General features: G+C 42.2%; 1 protein-coding gene and 1 long non-coding RNA gene across 2 annotated transcripts in view; one reads left to right on the top strand and one right to left on the bottom strand.

The window, feature by feature from the left end:
- The window catches only part of gpr83 (G protein-coupled receptor 83), a 33,432-nt gene extending 16,135 nt beyond the window's left edge, over positions 1-17,297 (bottom strand). The window contains exons 1-2 of the mRNA XM_085278656.1: positions 16,875-17,297; positions 14,111-14,236 (exon numbers count right to left, since the gene is read on the bottom strand). Coding sequence (XP_085134782.1) covers positions 14,111-14,236; positions 16,875-17,297 — 549 coding nt within the window. The remainder of the gene's footprint in view (positions 1-14,110; positions 14,237-16,874) is intronic.
- Positions 17,298-18,619: 1,322 nt separating this feature from the next.
- Positions 18,620-20,176, top strand: LOC146572611 (uncharacterized). Its single transcript, XR_014892924.1, has 2 exons — positions 18,620-18,979; positions 19,812-20,176. It is a non-coding gene; the product is annotated as an uncharacterized LOC146572611 (long non-coding RNA).
- The last annotated feature ends 1,879 nt before the right edge of the window (positions 20,177-22,055 follow it).

The raw sequence follows: 22,055 nt of genomic DNA on the forward strand, positions 1-22,055 counted from the left end.
TGTGTACACACACACACACACACACACACACACACACACACACAGAAAAATATTTAGTATACACATCCAGAAATGCATATACTATTATATATTGTACATATATTTATTAGTTTCAGATGTAGCCATTCTTGTATTTTGCTTGTTTACATTATTGTATTTTGCACAACTCTGTTGCTTGTGAAGCTCGCACACAAGAATTTCACTCACATGTGCTGTACCAATGTACCTGCACATGTGATGTGACAATAAAAGTGATTTGATTTGATTTGAAAATAAAACAAGAAATAATTCACAAAGACGCCGACTAAGAAACACGGACTTTACACGGGCAGAGCTAAACCTAAACCCGAATAAGCTGGAACATACTAAATATCATCATCATCATCATCATTGCCTGACGATAGATCAAGAAAATAACCAAAAATCAAACCAAAACATGAGAACTCAAAATGCTGGATCAAAATGTTTCTAGAAACATTTGTTGTTGTTCTTGTTGTTGGTTTTGCCTTGGAGACCCCTAGGGGTTTTTTGTTATGCTTTTTCTTGTTTTGTTTTTTTTGCTTTCATATTTGTTCATGATCATTTTCTTACATGTTTTTGTTAATTGGCATTTTCTGAAATAAAACAATAACAGAGTTGGTGGTGAATTAGGATCTGTTATGTTAAGTCCTGCAACACACTGGAATCCAAGTTAAGGACTTAATAGTCTGCTATACGGTGTCCTGTATGGGCCAGCTTTGACCCATGAGCCACAGTTTAAATCAAATTTATTGATTTAAATTTGACTGAGCTGCGAGTAAATATTGTAGTAGGTAAGTTTGACTAATTGACTAATTGGTTGTTGTTTAAAATACCAGCATTTGCTGGAGAATTTTCAAGGTTCAGTCTGCGCTATAGAAACTAACAACGCTCTGTGCTTAAAATTCCCAGAAATTACAGTTCAGTTTGTTCATTTCGACCTTTTGCAGCTATTTTGAGTCAACTGTGTAAACATTTTTAGTTACAAATGTCAAATGCTTGAGCACTATCATTAGGGATGCAACGATACCAATTTCTTCAAACCGATACGATACCGATCCTTGGATGTGAGTACTTGCCGATACAGAGTACATAAAATGATACGTCTACCACACACACACAGAAAAATGCAATGAATTGGAAGACAGATTTTATTTTATTCTCTGTCAATAAAAAATATTAATAAAAATGACCACAGAAATTACATTTCAAGCGAAAAATAAACACTTCTCTTAAATTATCGCAGTGTCCACATTGTAAACAAACAAACAAAATAACTAAAGTGTTTTGCAGCCTCCATTTTTCAGAGGGACATAACATTAATGAACCTATTGCAGAGTATCCACATTTTAATTTAAAAAAATAAAATAACTGAACTCCTTGGGTCTCTTTCCCTCTTTCAGATTGAAAAATAAACACTTATGTTCAGAATAAAACAAATAAAACTTAGGTTTCAGAATAAAATAAACACTTTTGTTAAGTTATTGCACAATGCCCATATTATATCCAAACAAAATAACAGTGAACTATGTGGCACTGTCTACAGCTTTCAGATTCACATAACATTAATGAACCACCTATTGCAGAGTGTCCACATTTTCATCAAACAAAAAAAACTTCAGTCAGCAAGCAATGGTGTGACCTCCGAACTAAACTGTTTTTGGGAAAGTGAGAGGCAGGTTATTTTTGATGAAAATAATCATCTCTGCATGATCAGCTGTGAGCCTGTTTCTGCTTTCATTCACAATGTGTGACACTGAGCTGAACAGCCTTTCACTATCTACACTTGTGCATGGTGCTGAAAGGTATCTGCCCGCCACTTTAGCCAGGTTTGGTAACCGCACTTTATTAACCATCCAGTATTGTAGAGGTTTGTCTTCTCGTAAAATTGCGGCCTCTCCAAGATATGTCTCTAACTCTACAGTAGAACCTACCGCAGCTCTGCCCACCGATGCGAATGCCTGCTCATCTGCAATTTCATCAAACATGCTGTCCAGACTAGTTGTGGGCTGGTCACTGCGTGCTTTTCCTGAAGGTGGTTCATTCAGGTCATGATCCTCCTCTCCAGGCAACCTTAGCAGCTCAAGTTTTAGCATCTCCTTGGCATTTGCAGCAGTTGTGGTGCTGGAGAAAAAACGATTTTTATATCTAAAACAGAGAAAGAAAAAAGTTAGCTGACAATAGGTTTGCTCACCATTTTTTTTTGCAGTAACAGTTACATACACAGTCATATTCACATACAGTCAAACAGTTACACACACACACAGGCACAACACTCACCTGGGATCGAGTAGCGCGGCGATGCTATAGAGTGGGTCTTCCTCCACATCAGTGAACCGTGTCCTGACAGCTGCAGCCAAGGTTCCCTTCATTGCTTTGATCCCATGGTCCTCGCCAGTCTCCCTTGTTAGAAATCTGTGGAGCACAGTGACGGCTGGAATGACGTCTGCAGCCATGGCATCTGCAGAGCTGACTTTTCGAGTTAACTCCTCGAATGGACCCAGAACAGATATCACCTTCTCCAGCAGTGTCCACTGGTGAGCCGTGAGCATATCAGGGAGTCCATATTCAGACAAATATTCCCAGAGCCCGTTTCTGCTCGATCAATGACTGTATCATATAAAAGGTGCTGTTCCAGCGGGTCTGCACGTCTTGCTGGAGCCGCTTCGCGGGCTGGTTGATCTGTAATTGAATGTCCTCCAGATGGGAGCTGGCCAGAGCAGAATGTTTAAAATGTCCAACTATTTTGCGGCCAACTGCCACCGCATCAGCAACACTCTGTGACAGAAGGCCCTTATGAACAACCAGCTGGAGAGTGTGAGCAGTACAAGGTAGGCTGGGCAGCTCAGCATAACTCATGGCCTTTATCATATTTCTTGCGTTGTCCCGGAGCACTATGTGGACGGACGTCTTTGGTATGTCCCAGGTTTAAAGCATACTATCGAAAGCAGTTGCGATGTTTTGGCTGGTGTGCGAGCCCCTGAACGACCTTGCATGTAGTGTTACTTGATGACGAACAAACTTCTCATCAATCCACTGCGCTGTTAAACTGAGGAGCGACATCGGGGACACACTGCTTGTCCAAATGTCGGTAGTGAAACTTAAGGCTGCAACCTCCTGCAAGAGGTTATGCACGTGTTTTTTTACCTCTTCAAAAAGTTTTGGCAGCATTACGTCCGTGATGGCTGGGAATCTCATATCGCGGCTCGAGTATGCTGAGAAGACGGCGAAATCCTACGTTTTCTGCGACCGACAGTGGCTGGTCATCCAGAGCGATAAAATGAGTCCGAGCCTCTGTTATTTTAACTGCTCGTGGATTTTCTCTTGACATTTTTCATCGCTTTTCCAAAACCCGAGTTGAAGTGGGCTGTTCTGGTCTTGCGTTAGCCTTAGCAAACTCGGTGTACTCCAGAGCATGATGTGTCCTCAGGTGTTTTATTAAATTGCTTTTATTGAACGATGTACTCTCCTTCCCTCCCCTGGACATCTTACTGGTACACAGTTTGCACTCGGCCTTGCTTCTGTCATCTTCACAAATTTTGAAGTAAGTCCACACTGCTGACATTTTGTTTAGCGTAGCTACAAGAGCCGCCAGTCTCACTCGCCTAACCCCCTGGCGACATGTCCCCCTAGCGGCCAATCTAAAAAAATTACCACAGAAAGTACAGGCCACCCTCTGATTCATGAAGTAAGTTGGTATCGATTCATGGTATCGGTTAACTTTTGCGAGTATGAGTACACGCACATTTTATGGTATCGGCCCGATACCATATAATGTGCATCGGTATCGCTGCATCCCTAACTATCATACATTTTCTTATGAAACAGCAAAGAGGTAGACTTAAAAATCTAAGAACTATTCCTCCAACGCTGGAAAATACTCAAAATAGAGAAGGGAGGCAGAAAACACAGTTATGAATCAGAGAGCCCAGATCAACGGGGCCAGATCAAATTGTTACCTGCGCATAGTTAGCTTTCCTGAGTCAGCACTGGAGCAGACACAGTGAGAAGAAGCTCTCAAGTATCTACCACAATGAAGCTAAAAAGGTCACTAATTATTTAAACCAACATGGATGAGAAGTTATTTAAGTACAACACAAGGCTCACAGCCTCTAATTTTGAGGCAAGCGTGAATTTTCCTTTGAAACTTAAAACATGTGTTACTAGAATAAAAAAAACCTCCCATGGTACATCAGTAAGCTTAAGGTACAAGGTACTAAATCATGATTATCCAACACTAAAGCTGCAATATGTAAAATAACGATTGGTTTGTTTGTTTTTTTGTTCTGGGAGCTGTTCAAGGTGTGTACTTTTTCTTGTTTTGAGTCGTGCAAGGTAATGTCAAGAAAGTTTGAAGCAATTCCAGACACATCTGTAAAGATTACAGTATAGAAGCTGCAAGGTTGTTGGATATATCAACTTCTTCATAGAAGTGTGTGGCAGTGTGTGGTTGGTGGCCCGGCTGCATGGGAGGAGTGGAGTAGCAGGTTCAGGGCGTGGTGTCAGGTGAGGCTGATCTTCACAGCCACCTGCACGACCCCACAGCCAGGTAACTACAGCCTGGCCCCACGCTGGGGGAGACTCGGCTGCTCAACACAGTGGTCCTTGAACAGTTTGTTGAGTGACTCCCGGTCAGGACAGTGGAATGGTTCCGTTGTCACAAGCTGGCAAGCCTCAAAGTTGTGTTGACACTGGCAGATGACCACCTGGTGGAGTGGCCACCAGCGGGCTACCGATTAGTCCTGGTTCCAGGACCAGAGCACTTGTGCTGAAAATGCCTGTAAATGGAGCTGGGAAAGGTGTTCCAAGTCACTAGACCTCCGAAACCCTTGCAAAGTCCAGGACACGCATTATGCATACCGGTAAGGTGCCAAGGGGGTGCACGTCAAGCTATGGTGGATTCAAGCTGTATGCAAACCCTGGTCCACCAAACCCTGCTTCATCCAGGGGCATTGCTGTAGGCAGAGTAGGTAGAGGTTTGATGCGTGCATGGGGACATCCACAAATATCTCTTGGTTCCACTGGAAATTAGGTGCATAGAGTGAAGGCTCTGGTTAGTTTGCGCCTGATACACTTCTTAATTTTGGGAACAGAATGGCCCAGGTACAGTAGGTTAATGGGACAGTGTGTCAGGGTGTGTTTACAGTGGGCAGGGACATGCAGGGTTGCTTTGTGTTATTTCTGGTGGATTATGCAGCATGATATCCTGAAGAGGTGCCGCTGCACACCAGTTCTGGAAAGAGTGTGGCGCAGACACTGCTTCAGGCCATCTCCTGAGTCGGCATCCCGAAAGAGATACTGACTTACCAGGGCACACCGTTCATGTCTCACACAGTAAAAGAAATCAACATGTAGCCAAGTACAGGACAGGGTAGGGGAAGTTAAAGTAAGATGGAGAGAATGGGCCAATAGCTAGATTCGGATAAAGTGAGTTGCGTGGAGAAGAATGACTGGAGCCACAGGTAAAGTTGCTATGAATTGTATTAAACTATTTAGCAACAATTTAACAGCATTTCATAAACAGGAATGAAAACATAAAATAAAATACAGTGACAGCAATAATAATAACAATCAGAATCCTATCTGAGCTCAGATATGTCAGTCTTGCCGGAGTTAATAGTCAGTGTTCAGTCAAGTCAAATCCAATAGGTCAAAAGTCTGTGATTGGTGCAATTTCGTCCTACCGCACTGTTGCAATTGTTTGTGAGAGAAGAGCAACCTGCCCTTCTGGGCCAACTTGGAATGGCTGCGGTTCGGTTCAAAGGGAAAGGCTCGCCATCTTCCTCGTCAGGAAGAAATCCAGGTCTCACGATCCCATAAAAAACCTAGCCAGCACACTTCTAATGTTCAACTCTCAGAGAGGATCTTGTCCACTTCATCCGCTCCCGTGCAGATCTCGATGGTTTCAAAGTCCAAAATGTTCACAACAAATCAGGTCCGTTTCTTCAAGGTCCATGCAGATCTCCGGTATGGATATTTGCTCAATTTATCAAGTTAATAGTTATTTTCCAGCAACAAGCTTGGCGTTGAAAATCAGCGATGGTCTCGTGCACCTCCGTCTCTCTCTGTGTCTGAGCACATGTGACGGTACAGAGCAGGGGAAGGCGGGGCTTGTTCCTTCCTAACCAGTAGGGGTGTTAAATATACTCTTTGGGGTTTTATTCTTATATTTATATTATTTATCTTTTACTATTGATTTACTTTAGCTCAACTCACTGATTAACAGAGTAATGATAAATCCCAATTAACAATAACATGTTGTAGTGCATTACTGACTCGTGTAAACTCACTGGGTTACAAACAGTTGCTGGGAATTAAATCTATTTGGACTACCCTGAGACTGACAGGCTGGTGGAGCGGCTGAATAAGACATTAAAATCCATGATTCGTAAGTTCAAGAAAGAGATTCAATATAAGTCCTGGACCTGAGAGCAAAGCTGCACACGTTGGGAAGGTTATCACAAGAAAATATTTGTTCCAGGCCCAGGAATGTCAGCAGCACCTGTACAATAGAGGGGCTAAACTCACAAATTTCACCGGGAGAAAAAGTGCTTGTATTACTCCCTTCTTCTAGCTCAAAGTTGCTCGCCAAGTGGCAAGGACCCTTCGTGGTCACACAGCTAGTGGGGGACGTTGACTGTGAAGTCGTACGGTGAGATAGGGAGGAGTCACACAAATATATATCACCTCAACCTCCTTAAAGTATGTAGTGAGCCTGAAACTACTTCTTCAGTGAGCCTGGTTAAGGACGGTATGCTCACGGCCCAACAGGTTAAGCAGGTTCTCTAGAGAAGCAGTTTCAGGCTTTCTCTATGTTTTAAGGAGGTTGAGGTGATATATCTGTGTGATTTGGGGCCGAAGGTGCCAAATTCCACCATTCCTGCCTCCCTCCATTGTGATGATCATTTCGTACAGGCCCAGAGAGTGGATGTTTCTGCATTACAACAGCGGTTTGCAAATGTGTTCTCCCCCTTGCCTTCTCTGTACAAATCACACAGAGCACCATTTTTAAAAGCAAACCCTGGTGTGACGGTGCGTTCACGGCACAACAGGTTACCTGAGCACAAAAGACAAATTGTGCAAAAGGAATTGGCTGAAATGCTAAAGCTAGGAGTAATAGAAGAGGCACACAGTGTTTGGTGTAGCCCCATAGTTCTTGTGGTGAAGAAAGATGGGCCTATATGGTTCTGTGTTGACACTGCAAGGTGAACGAAGTGTCACAGTTTGATGCTTATCCCATGCCCCGGGTCAACGAGCTCCTGGACCGGTTAGGCACTGCTCGTTTTTTCACAATGCTGGATTTAACCAAGGCAGATTCTCTTATCTAACGGTCCAAGGAAAAAACGACCTTCTCCACTCTGTATGGTTTGTACCAGTTCGACACACTTCCGTTTGCCTTGCTCAGAGGTCCTGCCACCTTCCAGCGCCTCATGGACAGGGTGCTGTGTCCACAGGCTACATATGCTGCTGCCTACCTGGATGACGTTATCATCCACAGTGACACCTGGGTGGAGCATATGAAGCGGTGGCTGCCGTCCTGGAGTTCCTGAGGCCGGCGGGGCTCACGGCCAAACCAAACAAGTGTGCAGTGGGACGGAGGGAGGTACAGTATCTGGGGTACCACTTGGGGAGCGAGCAGGTGCGTCCGTCATTATTCTACGGTGCTGGCCTTCCAGCTCTGTTTGGATCACTCCCCACTGCAATGGCTCCATTACATAAAGGATGCTAATGCCTGGATCACACAGTGGCATCTGGCTCACCAGCCTTTTAAGTTCAAAGTGGTCCATAGGCCAGGGGCAGAGGTGGTCATTTCCGCTCTCGCTGGAGGGGGAGAATAGGCTAGGCCGGATCGGTCCGCAGCCTAAGTCAGGAAGTGGGGGTGTGGTTGGTGGCTCGGCTGCAGGGGAGGAGTGGAGCAGTGGGTTCAGGGTATGGTGTCTGTCCAGGACCTTTTTTTCCACAAGAAGCTCATAGTTTCTTTGAGTATTTCATAACGGTGAAAGGAGTAGTGGAGGGACATCGCAAGTGATTAAGCTAAGAAAACCTTTTTACTTCAGTCTCTCAGCAGACACCAACTTTCTGTTCATATCTGCATGCTCACAGAGTTTTTCTAAGTTTTACTTTGCTTCTAAGTTATAATTAATATTTTCATATTTTGTAAGATGAAAAAATATTACATTTTTAAATCAAATGTATGCTACTAATGAAACCGCACCACAAAAAATAACTGGGCAGTAAAATCTCTGGTGAGCCTCAGGCTAAAATCCTGGCATGAGAACTGCAGACTATTTTGTTGGATGAGGTTGATGTTCTGTCCTCTGTTCAGATATGGGTTTGAAAAGACGAGGGAGAAAAGCTGTAATAATAAGCAAACCAAATTCGATTGTATCCTGTACGGACTCTTGGTTCCTCTGGCACAAAGCACTTGGATTTAGTCTTTTTTTCTGCAGTTTTCACTTAATAAGCTTTGCCTGGGGTGCTACATACTTCTTTTTTTCCTGTTTGTATTTGCACCGCCAATAGGAGTGATAGCTAAACGCGACAGAGGAGGACATGGCAGGAACTGTGTGTTTGCTGTGTGTCATGGGTTTGCGTTTCTGACAGAAAAATTCGAAAAGTTAAGCCCAGTTGTTTCCTGCTGTCACAAGCCTGACATATGTAAAAATATGGTTATTGCACTAACTTTGAGGCACTGACAGAGCAGTGGAGCTGATAATACACAAAATCAGTGTGATATGACCATATTTAGTCTATTCCAGTAGTCATTGGGCAAGAGACATGTACATACTGGACGAGTCACCAATCTTTTGCAGGAAAGACAGACAGCCATTCACACCTATAGTCAGCCAAACCCATGTGTGTCTCTGAACTGTGGCAGGAAGCTAAAGTACCAACCCACAGTGTAAACTCCACACTGAAAGGTTTCAGACTGGATTTAAACCAAGGAGCTTCTTGCTGTGCTAACCGCTCCACAACAACTAGTCACTTTGTGAATATTCTTCTCTCCTAGATATTCCACAATAACAATGTTTGGTTCCACAAACAAAAAGTGCGGTTATCAGCGTTTGGGAACCACAGAACATCAGGTGTGAATATCAGTAGATTTTTTTTCTTTAGGACACACAAATAATAAACAGCTTTCTCTAATATTTGGCATATGCAGTTATTTATGAATCCATAATAAAATGATATGACGGTGCAGTTTAAAAATAATCTAGTTGTAATGCCACAACAAGTTGTGAATGGCTTATTCGCGCTCCGCCCTCTAGGATCAGCTGGTTGTTGGTTCCAAACACCTGTTGCCAACAGGTTGCAGAGTGCTCTCTGCTGGACAAACTATGCAACCTTAACACTCATGAGATGGTTAAAAGGTGTTTCTTTCCCGTCTTTACTTTTTTCAGTTTTTATTTGCGTCTGTTATAAATTCAGATACCTACTGAGCAGCTCCTGTAGGTGTAATGTGTAGGTGGCTAAGAACAATGGTAGTTTCTACAATTACAGATAAAAGAACTATAAAAAAGGCCTTGCTTGTTCTGTCTTCTGTATGATAGTTCTTATTGCTTATAAGCAACCCCGATGCTATATTCGTTTAATTTTAAAGACTTCGCACTCATCATCCCTTTTCCTCCTCTTCTCCCACTGATGGCTCCGAATGTTACAGCAGATCGTTTTTGGTCAATTTTAATCCTAATAAAACCTGCATTAAGAAAAACTTATTTCTGTCCTCGTGCTGCTGGTGAGAAAGCCACATTTAATTTTAACTTTCAACAGTCCATGTCACTGTTGAATAATCACACCATGTAAAGCAGTTTATCTAATGCAGGTCAGATGACGTCATTTATTTGACTGATTTCCCAGGTAAGCACCAAGAGGTGGCCAAAGCAACTGGACCTTTGAGAAACTGCATTATTGAAAATTGTGAGTCTTCAGAAGAAAAGATATGAACTCCCCTGCAGCCTGACATTTTCAAAAAGCTCCTCTCTGCATGTCTACTGCGTTACTGTGTTATTTATGACTAATCCAACAGTCTACAAGCGGGGCAGATGTATATAGGTGCCACCTGAGCAAAATTGACCAGGCAATTTAGATGTTTTGTCTTCATTGAGACATTCCTCTAAAACAAGAGGCATGTTTTGCTTTCTTTAAATAAATTGACTAAATTCGCTGCCTTATTGAAATTCAAACAAAACAAACCCCCTCTTAACACCAATGCAGCTATCAACAATGTATGCTCTTCCACAGCAACACCTCACTTTTCTTTCATTTTACTTCTGAAATACATTCTTTTAAATATGTTCTGAATATCAGAGATTTAACAACCTGCATCAAACTAAATAAAATATTGATTTTTCTGCTCATGGCATCTCCACTCCACTCCCCCTTGCCTTTCTACCACAGTCAGTTGCTGAGGAGCTGAGATTCTCATTAATGCTGCTGCGCTGCCTGAGTATATGTCATTTTGCCGTGGATGTTTTACTTTATTTATGCCTTGGAATGCATAGTAGCATTTGGGATATTAAAAGTTTGGATAAAATCTTGTGTTGGGTCAAATACCAACCCAATCAAAAACTTGTGACTTGGAACAACAAAGAAAATAATGTGCATATCTGTAATTCAAATCAACTCTGAATTGCATGATCACACCGACAACACAACATGTAACAATGCTGCGAGCCTTCCCAGACCATAGAAAGTTGAAAAACTTCAAGTCACAAAGGGCAAAGGAACTACTAGTGACACAATGTGGGCAGGGCACAAGATAAACTTTTCCATCTTCCAGGCAAGTGATTGAAACATCCACCAATGAGAGCACAGAATGCTGTTGAAATTTGACCTGGTAGTAAACACATTTGACTCACCTGGGCATTGTAAAGCCTTTGGATCACATCTGTCCATTTGGTTGTCCCATTGAGTGGAGGTCAATGGGAAATTAAAATTAAAATATAAATAAATATACACTTAAGAGTCTTTGATAAACTTCCCATCCGAGAATTACTATTTTTGCAATTTTTGTGGGAAATCATCAAACAGTTTATGTACATGCATGCAAATTAATTCAGCCTCACTATAAATGTGTTGGAACTGACATTTATGAGAGATGTGAGTTTGCTGGTCCTGAAAGATTTCAGCTCAGATTTAAAAAATAAATATAGAGTTTTTAACAAGATATGGATTGTAATATACAGTGGGGCAAAAAAGTATTTAGTCAGCCACCGATTGTGCAAGTTCCCCCACCTAAAATGATGACAGAGGTCAGTAATTTGCACCAGAGGTACACTTCAACTGTGAGAGACAGAATGTGAAAAAAAAAATCCATGAATCCACATGGTAGGATTTGTAAAGAATTTATTCGTAAATCAGGGTGGAAAATAAGTATTTGGTCAATAACAAAAATACAACTCAATACTTTGTAACATAACCTTTGTTGGCAATAACAGAGGTCAAACGTTTACTATAGGTCTTTACCAGGTTTGCACACACAGTAGCTGGTATTTTGCCCCATTCCTCCATGCAGATCTTCTCGAGAGCAGTGATGCACAATTCTGTTGCTTGTGAAGCTCGCACACAAGAATTTCACTCACATGTGCTGTACCAATGTACCTGCACATGTGATGTGACAATAAAAGTGATTTGATTTGATTTGATGTTTTGGGGCTGTTGCCGAGCAACACGGACTTTCAACCCCCGCCACAGATTTTCTATGGGGTTGAGGTCTGGAGACTGGCTAGGCCACTCCAGGACTTTCAAATGCTTCTTACGGAGCCACTCCTTTGTTGCCCGGGCGGTGTGTTTTGGATCATTGTCATGTTGGAAGACCCAGCCTCGTTTCATCTTCAAAGTTCTCACTGATGGAAGGAGGTTTTGGCTCAAAATCTCACGATACATGGCCCCATTCATTCTGTCCTTAACACGGATCAGTCGTCCTGTCTCCTTGGCAGAAAAACAGCCCCATAGCATGATGTTTCCACCCCCATGCTTCACAGTAGGTATGGTGTTCTTGGGATGCAACTCAGTATTCTTCTTCCTCCAAACACGACGAGTTGAGTTTATACCAAAAAGTTCTACTTTGGTTTCATCTGACCACATGACATTCTCCCAATCCTCTGCTGTATCATCCATGTGCTCTCTGGCAAACTTCAGACGGGCCTGGACATGCACTGGCTTCAGCAGCGGAACACGTCTGGCACTGCGGGATTTGATTCCCTGCCGTTGTAGTGTGTTACTGATGGTGACCTTTGTTACTTTGGTCCCAGCTCTCTGCAGGTCATTCACCAGGTCCCCCCGTGTGGTTCTGGGATCTTTGCTCACCGTTCTCATGATCATTTTGACCCCACGGGATGAGATCTTGCGTGGAGCCCCAGATCGAGGGAGATTATCAGTGGTCTTGTATGTCTTCCATTTTCTGATGATTGCTCCCACAGTTGATTTTTTCACACCAAGCTGCTTGCCTATTGTAGATTCACTCTTCCCAGTCTGGTGCAGGTCTACAATACTTTTCCTGGTGTCCTTCGAAAGCTCTTTGGTCTTGGCCATGGCGGAGTTTGGAGTCTGACTGTTTGAGGCTGTGGACAGGTGTCTTTTATACAGATGATGGGTTCAAACAGGTGCCATTCATACAGGTAACGAGTGGGGGACAGAAAAGCTTCTTACAGAAGACGTTACAGGTCTGTGAGAGCCAGAGATTTTCCTTGTTTGAGGTGACCAAATACTTATTTTCCACCCTAATTTACGAATAAATTCTTTACAAATCCTACCATGTGAATTCATGGATTTTTTTTCACATTCTGTCTCTCACAGTTGAAGTGTACCTCTGGTGCAAATTACTGACTTCTGTCATCATTTTAAGTGGGGGAACTTGCACAATCGGTGGCTGACTAAATACTTTTTTGCCCCACTGTATTTAACCACTTAAGTCAGGAAGAGTGAGTGCCTACTTTGTAAAGAGTAGAGTGCTGTGTTTAAGCATTACAGTTTGAATTTGACTGATGCAGAGCGAAAACGCACATCTGACCATTTGCTAGCAATGCTGCAAGTGCAGCAAGGACTTTTCACCAAGCTTTACAAATCCAGGAATGGAGGAGTGGAGACCAGCTTTGTGATTTCCCACAAACCCACCGTAAGCCACAGTGAGACAAAAGAAGCATTTGATAATGTGCCCCTCTCCAGGTGAACCGTAACAAGTTTGATTGAGGATTTTATGGGAAATGTGGAGTGAAAAATAACACTTTTTACTCTTTTTATCCTGGGCTGTGACACAGTCCAGTTACTCGTCTTTGCACTTGGGATAACAGAGTTTGGGATTATGGAAGAGCTGGCAGCAATGCATGGAATGAAAGGCACTAAAATCTGACAGGAAAAATAGCAGTAGCACTTTGTATAACAATAGCCCTGCCAAGTATATAAAATTTGATACATTTCTTTTTGTGAGCTTTCAAGACCTCTATATCGTCAGTGTGATTTTTTTCCCCAGAAAAACCTCAATAAATTGCACCAAAATTCCAAGCATAGCAAGGACAATACAAAATAAAAATCATACATGTAAAATTACTTTTTTTTATTTAGAAAGTTCAATAAACATTACAGTTTGAAAAAATAGAAATACCACACACACACACACACACACACACACACACACACACTAATTGCCCTTCATAGATAGACTTTATTGTCTGCTTCTTTGATTTATTATAGCAAGTAAAATAAATATAAAAATAAAGACTGAGACACAAACTGAGCCTCATGGGGTCACAAACTAGTGTACTCTTAGTGTTGATTCCAGAAAAAATTGAAGGTTTTGTGAAGGACATCGACTGTGGTTACCACTTGGGGAATAGGGAGCACCCGAAAGTACTAGTGATAATAAAAGTGGAGTAATTGTCTCATGTGCTCACAATATGAAAATGGTGACTTCCCAGCATATAATTTTCTGTCTTTACTATGCTTTATACTCAAATACTTTTCACCAACTGTTGCTGTTTTACCATTGCTTTTGTGCATCATAGAACTCACAGAGACTCTCTGAAGCTCCTAAGTATCCTTAAAATTTGAAAAATTGCACAGATTCATCCCCCCAACTCCCTTATAGACAAACCTGTCGTCGGTCCAGCGCGATGGCGGTGAGCGTGAGGGTGGAGACGTGCAGTGAGCAGTACTGTACAAAGCGACTGATGTGGCACATAGTTCTTCCAAACACCCAGGTGCTGTTCACAAAGCGGACCTAAAGGAGTGCACACACACAGGGCAGGCCAAAATGAGAAATGTCAACGGTCTCATCAGGTAGACACACTGGGAGGAACGTCAACTTTTAAAACTGCAAAAATGAGAGCAGCCTAACATGGCTGCTCTTAGAGTACTTCTCTAGAGTACTTCTCATTATGATTATAATGATTAGCAGCCACTAAACAGACATGAGCTAACTATGTTCATACTCCAGTTCCCACAGCAACAATAAGCCTTAACTCTAAGTAACAGCTCTGGAATACTAGTGCACCAATGAGACAAATCAGAATTATTAGTAATTTTCTTGCAGTTCAGTGTAGACCCCTAAAAATAGTGTATGCCATGTGGGGAACATTTTGCTTTGTTATAGATTTTTTTCCATTGGAGGCTTTCATAGCATAGCAACCTTTTACACTGCTCTGATTCAGGTGAGGAAATGTCAGCAAAGATGGGAGCAATTTTAGACGCACCTGTAACACAAGATTACAGTTTATAGCCTGCACTGTCAGACATCCCCACTTGAGGTGTGCTCCTGCTTCTTCTAGTGTTTATAATCACAGTTACAGTGACACATGCTGTACAGGTCATGCAGGATACAGCCATCGTGTTAGATTTTTCGGCACATATGATCAAATGTTCTAAATAGCCTAAGTGCACTATTTCAAAAAGTGCTGAAAGAAAATCTGTCGGAAAGAGAGAGAGAGAAGGTGGGGTGAGGGTGTGTGAGGCAGGAGTTGTTTAGTGATCCTTGGGGTAGGTAAGAATGGAGAGTAATATTGAGTTGCCTGGCATGCCACAGAGGGCTCATTCAAGGTGAAGCTTTTTTCTTTTTCTTTTTTATCTCCGTAATAACACATGCCAGTCCTCAAACTGGAGCAGCTGCTCCAGCCCCACTAATACACAAACACCAAGCTTTCTCTTTCTCTGTCATTTGCAGCTACAGTGCCTTGAAACATTATTTGTCCCATTCGTGATCTCTTTGATAATCTGATCTCAGATTATCAAGTAAATTTTAACATTAGAAAAAGATAATCCGAGTAAATACAAAACACCATTATTAAACAGTGATTTCATTTATTAAGGAAAAGGGGTTTTCCAAACCTGACCAGCCCTGTGTGAAAAAGTCATTGATATCTATCAGTCTGAAATGGGTTACAAATCCATTTCTAGGGGTTTGTCACTTCAGAGAACCATTATCCACAAATGGAGAAAACCTGGAACAGTGCTGAGGTGGCCGATGCACCAAAATGACTCCAGGAACACATCAAAGACTCATCCAGGAGGTCACAAAAGAACCCAGAAAAACATCTAAAGAACTGCCAGCCTCACCTGTCTCAGTTTAGGTGAGAGGTCATCCATGGGAGAGTTCCAAAGAAAAAAAAACACTGTTGACCAAAACTAACATAAAGGCTCAAAAATCCTGAAGGAGAATGTCCAGCTATCAGTTTGTGCCCTGAAGCTTAAGTGCACTTGAGTAATGCAGCAAGACAATTATTCAAAACACTCTGGCACACACTTGGAGTGGGCTGGTCAAAATCTGGAGTTACATCCAATTGAGATACTTTGGTATGACCTTTAACAGGCTGTTCATGCTTGAAAATCCTCCAGTGTGACTGAATTAAAACAATTCTGCAAAGAAGAGTGGGCCAAAATTCCTCCACAGCGATGAGTGAAAGTCTCATTGCCAGTTTTTGCAGATGCTTGACTAAAGTTCTTGCAGCCAAGAGCGGCACAACCAGTTATTAGGTTTAGGGGGCAATTACTTTTCACACATTTTGTGTTTACTCTGGTTATCTGTATATAATATTAATATTATTGTTTGATTATCTGAATTTTTAAGTGTGACAAATATGCGTGACACTTTACTGCTGAACAATATAAGGAGTGGGAAGGGAAAAATACTCCATGTAGTCGGGGTTTCACTATACAAATGTCAAAAACACAAGTCCAAACTGAAAAAAATGCTAAGTAGGTTAGGTTGTTAGAAAAAAAAATCCTTTGCATGGAGAGACTCAATTAGCATATATTCAGAAACGCACTCTGTTTCGTGGACTCCAACATGAGGTCGGAGGCTGGAGGTGGTGGGCTGCCCACGTCTGATTAAAGCAGCATTTTTAAGAAATACATTTCATGCATTCAGAGTAAGTCCCAAACTCAATGTCAGCTGTGAGTTTGCAGGCTCCAGGATGATTCAAAGCAGGAGTGACACATTTTCAACCTATTAAATGCTCATTTTTCTAAACAGTTTTCTACCTCACGGGACGGTTTAGCTCCCAGCTAAAAACACTTTCAACTATGAAGCGGTTTTTTAATATTAAGTTGGTAATGGAAACAGGGTGTGATATTTTTTGCTTTAAAGTAACTACCCCACTCACACATGAGATATATAATACAACACAGCCAGCCAAAGAGAGGCATCACGATGACACCACTAGCGCCATAGCAGCTTAATACAGAACTTGGAGCAGTGCTCGGAGCGTTGAGCAGGTTCCCCTAATTTGACTTAGTTTAATTATTGCAGGACATTACAAATGTTGTTATTAAAAAAACATTTATGTGTGAAGATAAGAGCTGCCATACCCATCACACACACATGCACACCTACACACGCGCGCGCGCACACACAGTGGTCTTACCAGAGTAAAGGGTGTATTGAGGACTGTGATGAAGATATCAGCCACCGCCAGGTTTAGGATAAATAAACTGGTGGCGGACAAGGTGCGCTTGTTTTTGACCACCACGTGACACACCAGGGTGTTCCCGAACAGGGAGATCACGATTATGAGGGAATAGGCTGCCACAAGCAGCGCCTTGATGCCCCTGTCCTGAGACTCTCCGCCGCTGCTGGCCAGAGAGCGCCAGCCCTCCAGCAGACCCTCATCAAAGTCCAGGAGAAACAATCCGGAACTCGCGTTCCCTCTCTGTCCCGAAACGTTCATGAAACGCTCCGCGAAAGAAAGTATCTCCTCTCCCGAAAGTGAAGAGTCGTTAGTTCTGTGTCCCGCTGCTGCCCGGCTCATCCAGAGGACCACGGAGAGCCAAACACATACTGCTGTCATTTTTATTATTATTATTATTATTATCAGTGTAATTATCGCATCCCCCTGCCTGTAGTTTTAATGAGAGAATGAGAGGTTTGCAGCTGCTTCTCTGTCATTCGTGTCACTGGAGTAAAGGAGAGAGGCTGAAGCGTGGGCAACAAGTTGTGTGAAGCGACTCAGCAGCAGGAGAGGCTGCTGTTTATAAAGCTTCAGACTGTCGCGTGTGTGTCTGTGTGTAGCAGAGAGAGAGGGAGGGAGAGAGACTCCTTCCTTCTGTGCTTTTATCGATTCGTTCTTAGTGAGATGTTTACCTGCAGGGTGATGCAGGGTGAAGCTGGCTGATTTGCAAGTCCAAGGCTGCTTCGGGTCTCCATGCGTGCCAAATTAAACCGCCTGGTGGTTTATAATTGAATTGTTTTGGCAACAGACATTTAAGCTGATGGCCTGTAAACGTATCGACCATTTAGAGCATTCTGTTAAATACTTGGAAATTCGTAATTTAAACCCCAGTGTGTTCTTAGATGATATTAAAGGACTTTGCTTTTTTTTTACTTGTATAAGCTTTTTTCGAAGATTTTTCAGGTATATGTTGCCAGTCAAGGTCAGTGAAGTCACCAAATATGGTTCCTTGTTCATTTAGGGCAGGGGTGTCCAAACTCCGGCTCGCGGGCAGTCCATTTTTAATTGGCCCGCAAGTAATTTTATAAATAGAATAGAATATGGCCCGCACTTCAACTTTTGCTTGAGTGTATTGCACTTCTTAGTTTTAACACCAGGGGGAGCTGTTGTTAATCAAGGCAGTTGCTCCACCAAAAAGGTCAATCACAGAAGAAATTTACCCCCAAGTTACTAAACATGGCAGAACCAAAGAAGCGAAAGGTAGAAAGTGAGTGCAGAAAATTTCAGACACGGTGGGAGAGTGAATATTTCTTCAAAGAATTCAAGGGGAAGTGTGTCTGTTTGATCTGCACTGAAACTATGGCAATTATCAAAGAGTATAATGTACGACGTCATATGAAACCAAACAAGAGGCCTATGCATCCTACACTGCACTCAGAAAAATTATGGTTCTTAAATGGTTCTTCAGATGTCTTCATGGTTCTTTGGTTTGGTTCGACCTTTAAAGGTGCCCCAACCATTTCTTGATGGTTCTTTGGGGCACCTTTAAAGGTTCTTCGATGAACCACGGAAAGAAATGGTTCTTCAAAGAACCATTGTTTGAAAGGTTCTTTCTGGCACCAAAAAAGGTTCCTCTATGGCATCAGTCTAAAGAACCACTTTTGGTTCCAGTTGGCACTTTTATTTTTCTGAGTGTGGCGCTGAGCGAGAGCAGAAATTAAAGCAAAGGGTAGCTCTCCTGCATGGTCAGCAACAGTATTTTTTTCGTGCTCAAATTGTCCAGGAAAAGGCTCCAATAGCATGAGGTCTCCCAACTCATCGCAAGACACAGCAAGCCTTTTTCAGATGGAGACCTCATAAAACACGGCCTCGTTAAAGTCACCAAAATAATGTGCCCGGAAAAAGTGCAGGACGCACTGCATGAAGACTCGTCAGCCAACATTAAACTGCAACTGTCTGATAAAGCTGTGCTTTTGATTTTTACTCCATCGCATGAGATGAGAGCAACGATGCCACAGACACCGCAGCTGTCAGCTGCTATGTTTTTTTGCGGGGAGTGGACGAGAGCACGAGCGCTTTAGGTGAGTAAAAAATATATTCCACAGTACCCGTGGGTTAATAAGCATGCATGTGCAGGTACACATGCTTCAAATATCTATAATGCGCATCAATTCTGTCACTACCCTGCTTTTGCGCACCACTTTCTTATAAGCGTTTTTCTTGTTAACACACAGAGTACACACCGCTGTGCACAGCGCACGCACACGTAGTCAGCTGATCTCATCTGATGCAGATCTGCTCCTTGATCAAGTGACATTTGTCCGGATTTTTAGCAGATTGGCGTCGGATCAGCACCGCAGCTGGATGGCCCGATTTACATACCCAGCGCAGCTGATACTCACCAGAATAATTTACTAAAATTATATGGACTCCTGTTATTAAGTCCAGTTCAGTCTGTTAATGTTGATAATCGTTTCAAACGGACGTTAATAGATGTTTTGCTAAGCCTAATAACTTAAATAACAAACTTGAAATGTATCACTTTTAAGGGAATTTTCTAACTTTAATACAGTAAAGTTAAGGTTATACTGTATACCTAAGTGGCCCAGCCCCTCCTATATTTCTATGTATGTGGCCCTCAGTGAAAAAAGTTTGGACACCCCTGATTTAGGGTAAACGTCTTTCTAAAAAATGAATAAATAAATTATGAGAGGGAAAAGTACGGAATAAAATTATTATATTATTAAATTTGTTTCTGACATCTTACAGTTACTTTTGCTAAGGTATTCATGAAGATTATTATTATTTTTGCTTGTTGCTCATTTTTGTTGCCGGTTCCTACCCCTGTGTGGATTTGGTGTGTGTGCTACTAACTACAGTTCCACTGATTGGGCTGCTGTCTGTCTTGGCCAGGACACTCTTGTGAAAAAGATTTTGACCCGCTCTCTTGGAGCCGCTGGTCCGGGGTGGCTTGAACCTCTTCCTTGTCGGGGGAGCTCCCTCTGGTGCCGGGTGGTTCGTGGGTGTCTGGGGCCATGGTGGCCGGCCTCTGGCGGGGTCGGCAGCTTCAGATTCACTGGGACTCTCCCCCTTTTGCTGTGGGCACCCCATCTGGGCCCTTCGTCCTTGTCCTGATGGGATGGACGCTTAGATGTCGCCCAGATGTGTGGCCTCAGGTCTGCGGGCTGCTGACGGCACTTTTCTCCTGGATACATCTCTGTCTGCCTCTGGCTAAATTGTAGATGTATAACTCAAAGCATTAAAAAGCTTTACAATTACTTATGATACCACTTTTTTCTTATAAATCAGTAAAAACTAAAATCAGAAATATTGAATTACTAAACCAATTATAGTTCTAATAAGACCCACAGTAGAAACAAACACTGACATCTGCAATTTAAGTATATTAAAAACTGCTATAAGGCCATAAAACTGAGTGAAACAGTCACGCACGTTTCATTATTTACAGGACGAAAACGTCTATAAATGGGTTAATTTCTCACTGGGTTACTTTATAATGATACACAAACCTGTCACAATATCCTATGGACCACTGAGTACTGCAGTAGTTGTATGTACAGTCTCTTCTATCTATGCCCCTGAAGCTTTTAAATCCTTCAGAGTGGACACCTGGTGGCCTCCATCACTGGTGTTTTTCTTCCCCAGTCACTCTGTTTGCGAGGATGACCAGCTCTAGGCAAATTTAGACAACTGCCATACTTCTTCCATTTCTTAATTATGGACTTACCTGAACTCTGTGGTATATCCAGTGAGTTGGAAATCGTTTTGTAGCCAACTCCCAACTTTCAAGGACAGAATTTTCTGAGTTCCTTTATGTTTTCTTTTTGCAGCAGCTGATGAACCAGAGTCTGAACCTTACAGATACAGGTGCCTTTATACAATCGCTTCATACATGGTAGATGCACAGGTGATCTCCATTTCCCCAACTGCTGGAATCAGCTGGACCTCTGATAAATTAGGTTGTCACTTTAAAGATCAAATGTTTATTTTACTATATATACTTTTAATTAACTGGCATTATTTTATCAACATGAAAGAAGCTTGACCATTGTTTTGACCATGATCTTATGTATTAAAGCATTGAAGGGGTGAATACCTTTTATAAGCATTGTATATGCAGTCAAATATACCTGGCTCATAAAGTAGTATCAGTCTCAGATTAGCAAATAACACAGTCCCCTGCTGAGAGCGATAATAGCAGTGAAATCAGCCATGAAGAGGCTTGGACTGCTGGGAGGAGAAATAGGATACCAGCATAAATTATATATGTAAATTAAGGAAAAGACAAACACGTGTAACACAGGTGATAAATAGATTCCAGTGCTCACAAGACTCAGATTTTTACACTATAGATGCAAACAGTTTTGTTTTATTTGTACCGGTTAAGCTCAGTGTGCTGCAAAAACTCTCAGAAAAATAGATTAAAATTAAAGTATCAAATAAATAAACTGTTAATGTTATTCAATCAATAGCTGCTCTGACAGTCTGCTTCCATGCAATTACAGTGTCTGCTGCAGTGTTTTTAAATGCCACTCAGTCCAGATGAGTCGGAGGCTGAAAGGATGGGAAAAGTGACAGAAACACTGGCGAGAGCAGTAAGAAAAGCCACAAACAGATGTCAGAGACGAAAGGATAAGACACGCGTTAATGATCAAAAATACAGGAGAGTAAGAGCTGAACTGTTGCTTCACTTATCTAAATTCCTCTAGCATGAAAAGAAGTTGGCTTGTCTTGAGCAGAGGATACCAAGGCATTAAATTGGCTTCACTCTGAGCCTGTATGTGGTAGATGGATTGCAAAACGCGGGAGCCTCAAGTTCAGCATGTGCCCCTGGTAATTAGCACTGCACTTAAATAAAAGTAATGGACGGATAGTTTTAAAAATTGGATTTAAATCGATGCGGCAGAACCAGAGATGGCTAATCTCGTTCAGTGTCTGGGGTCCTGCAGCATTCATTTCTGCCCCGTGGCCCCAGAGGCTTGAACCAGCCCTTGTAGAAAGCAGATGGGCTGCAGAATGTTTTGGAAAGCAATTGCAAAATCCTGATTAACTGTCTCCATCTCGCAACTCCTCACTATTAGGCCAAATTTAATGATCACAGAATCAGACTGTAAAAAGCTAAAAAGCTGTTTTAAC

This window comes from Mchenga conophoros, linkage group LG6 (assembly GCF_057382185.1).
Source record: "Mchenga conophoros isolate Kocher_MC1m ecotype Shallow Benthic linkage group LG6, M_conophoros_male_GT1.1, whole genome shotgun sequence".
Taxonomy (NCBI): domain Eukaryota; kingdom Metazoa; phylum Chordata; class Actinopteri; order Cichliformes; family Cichlidae; genus Mchenga; species Mchenga conophoros.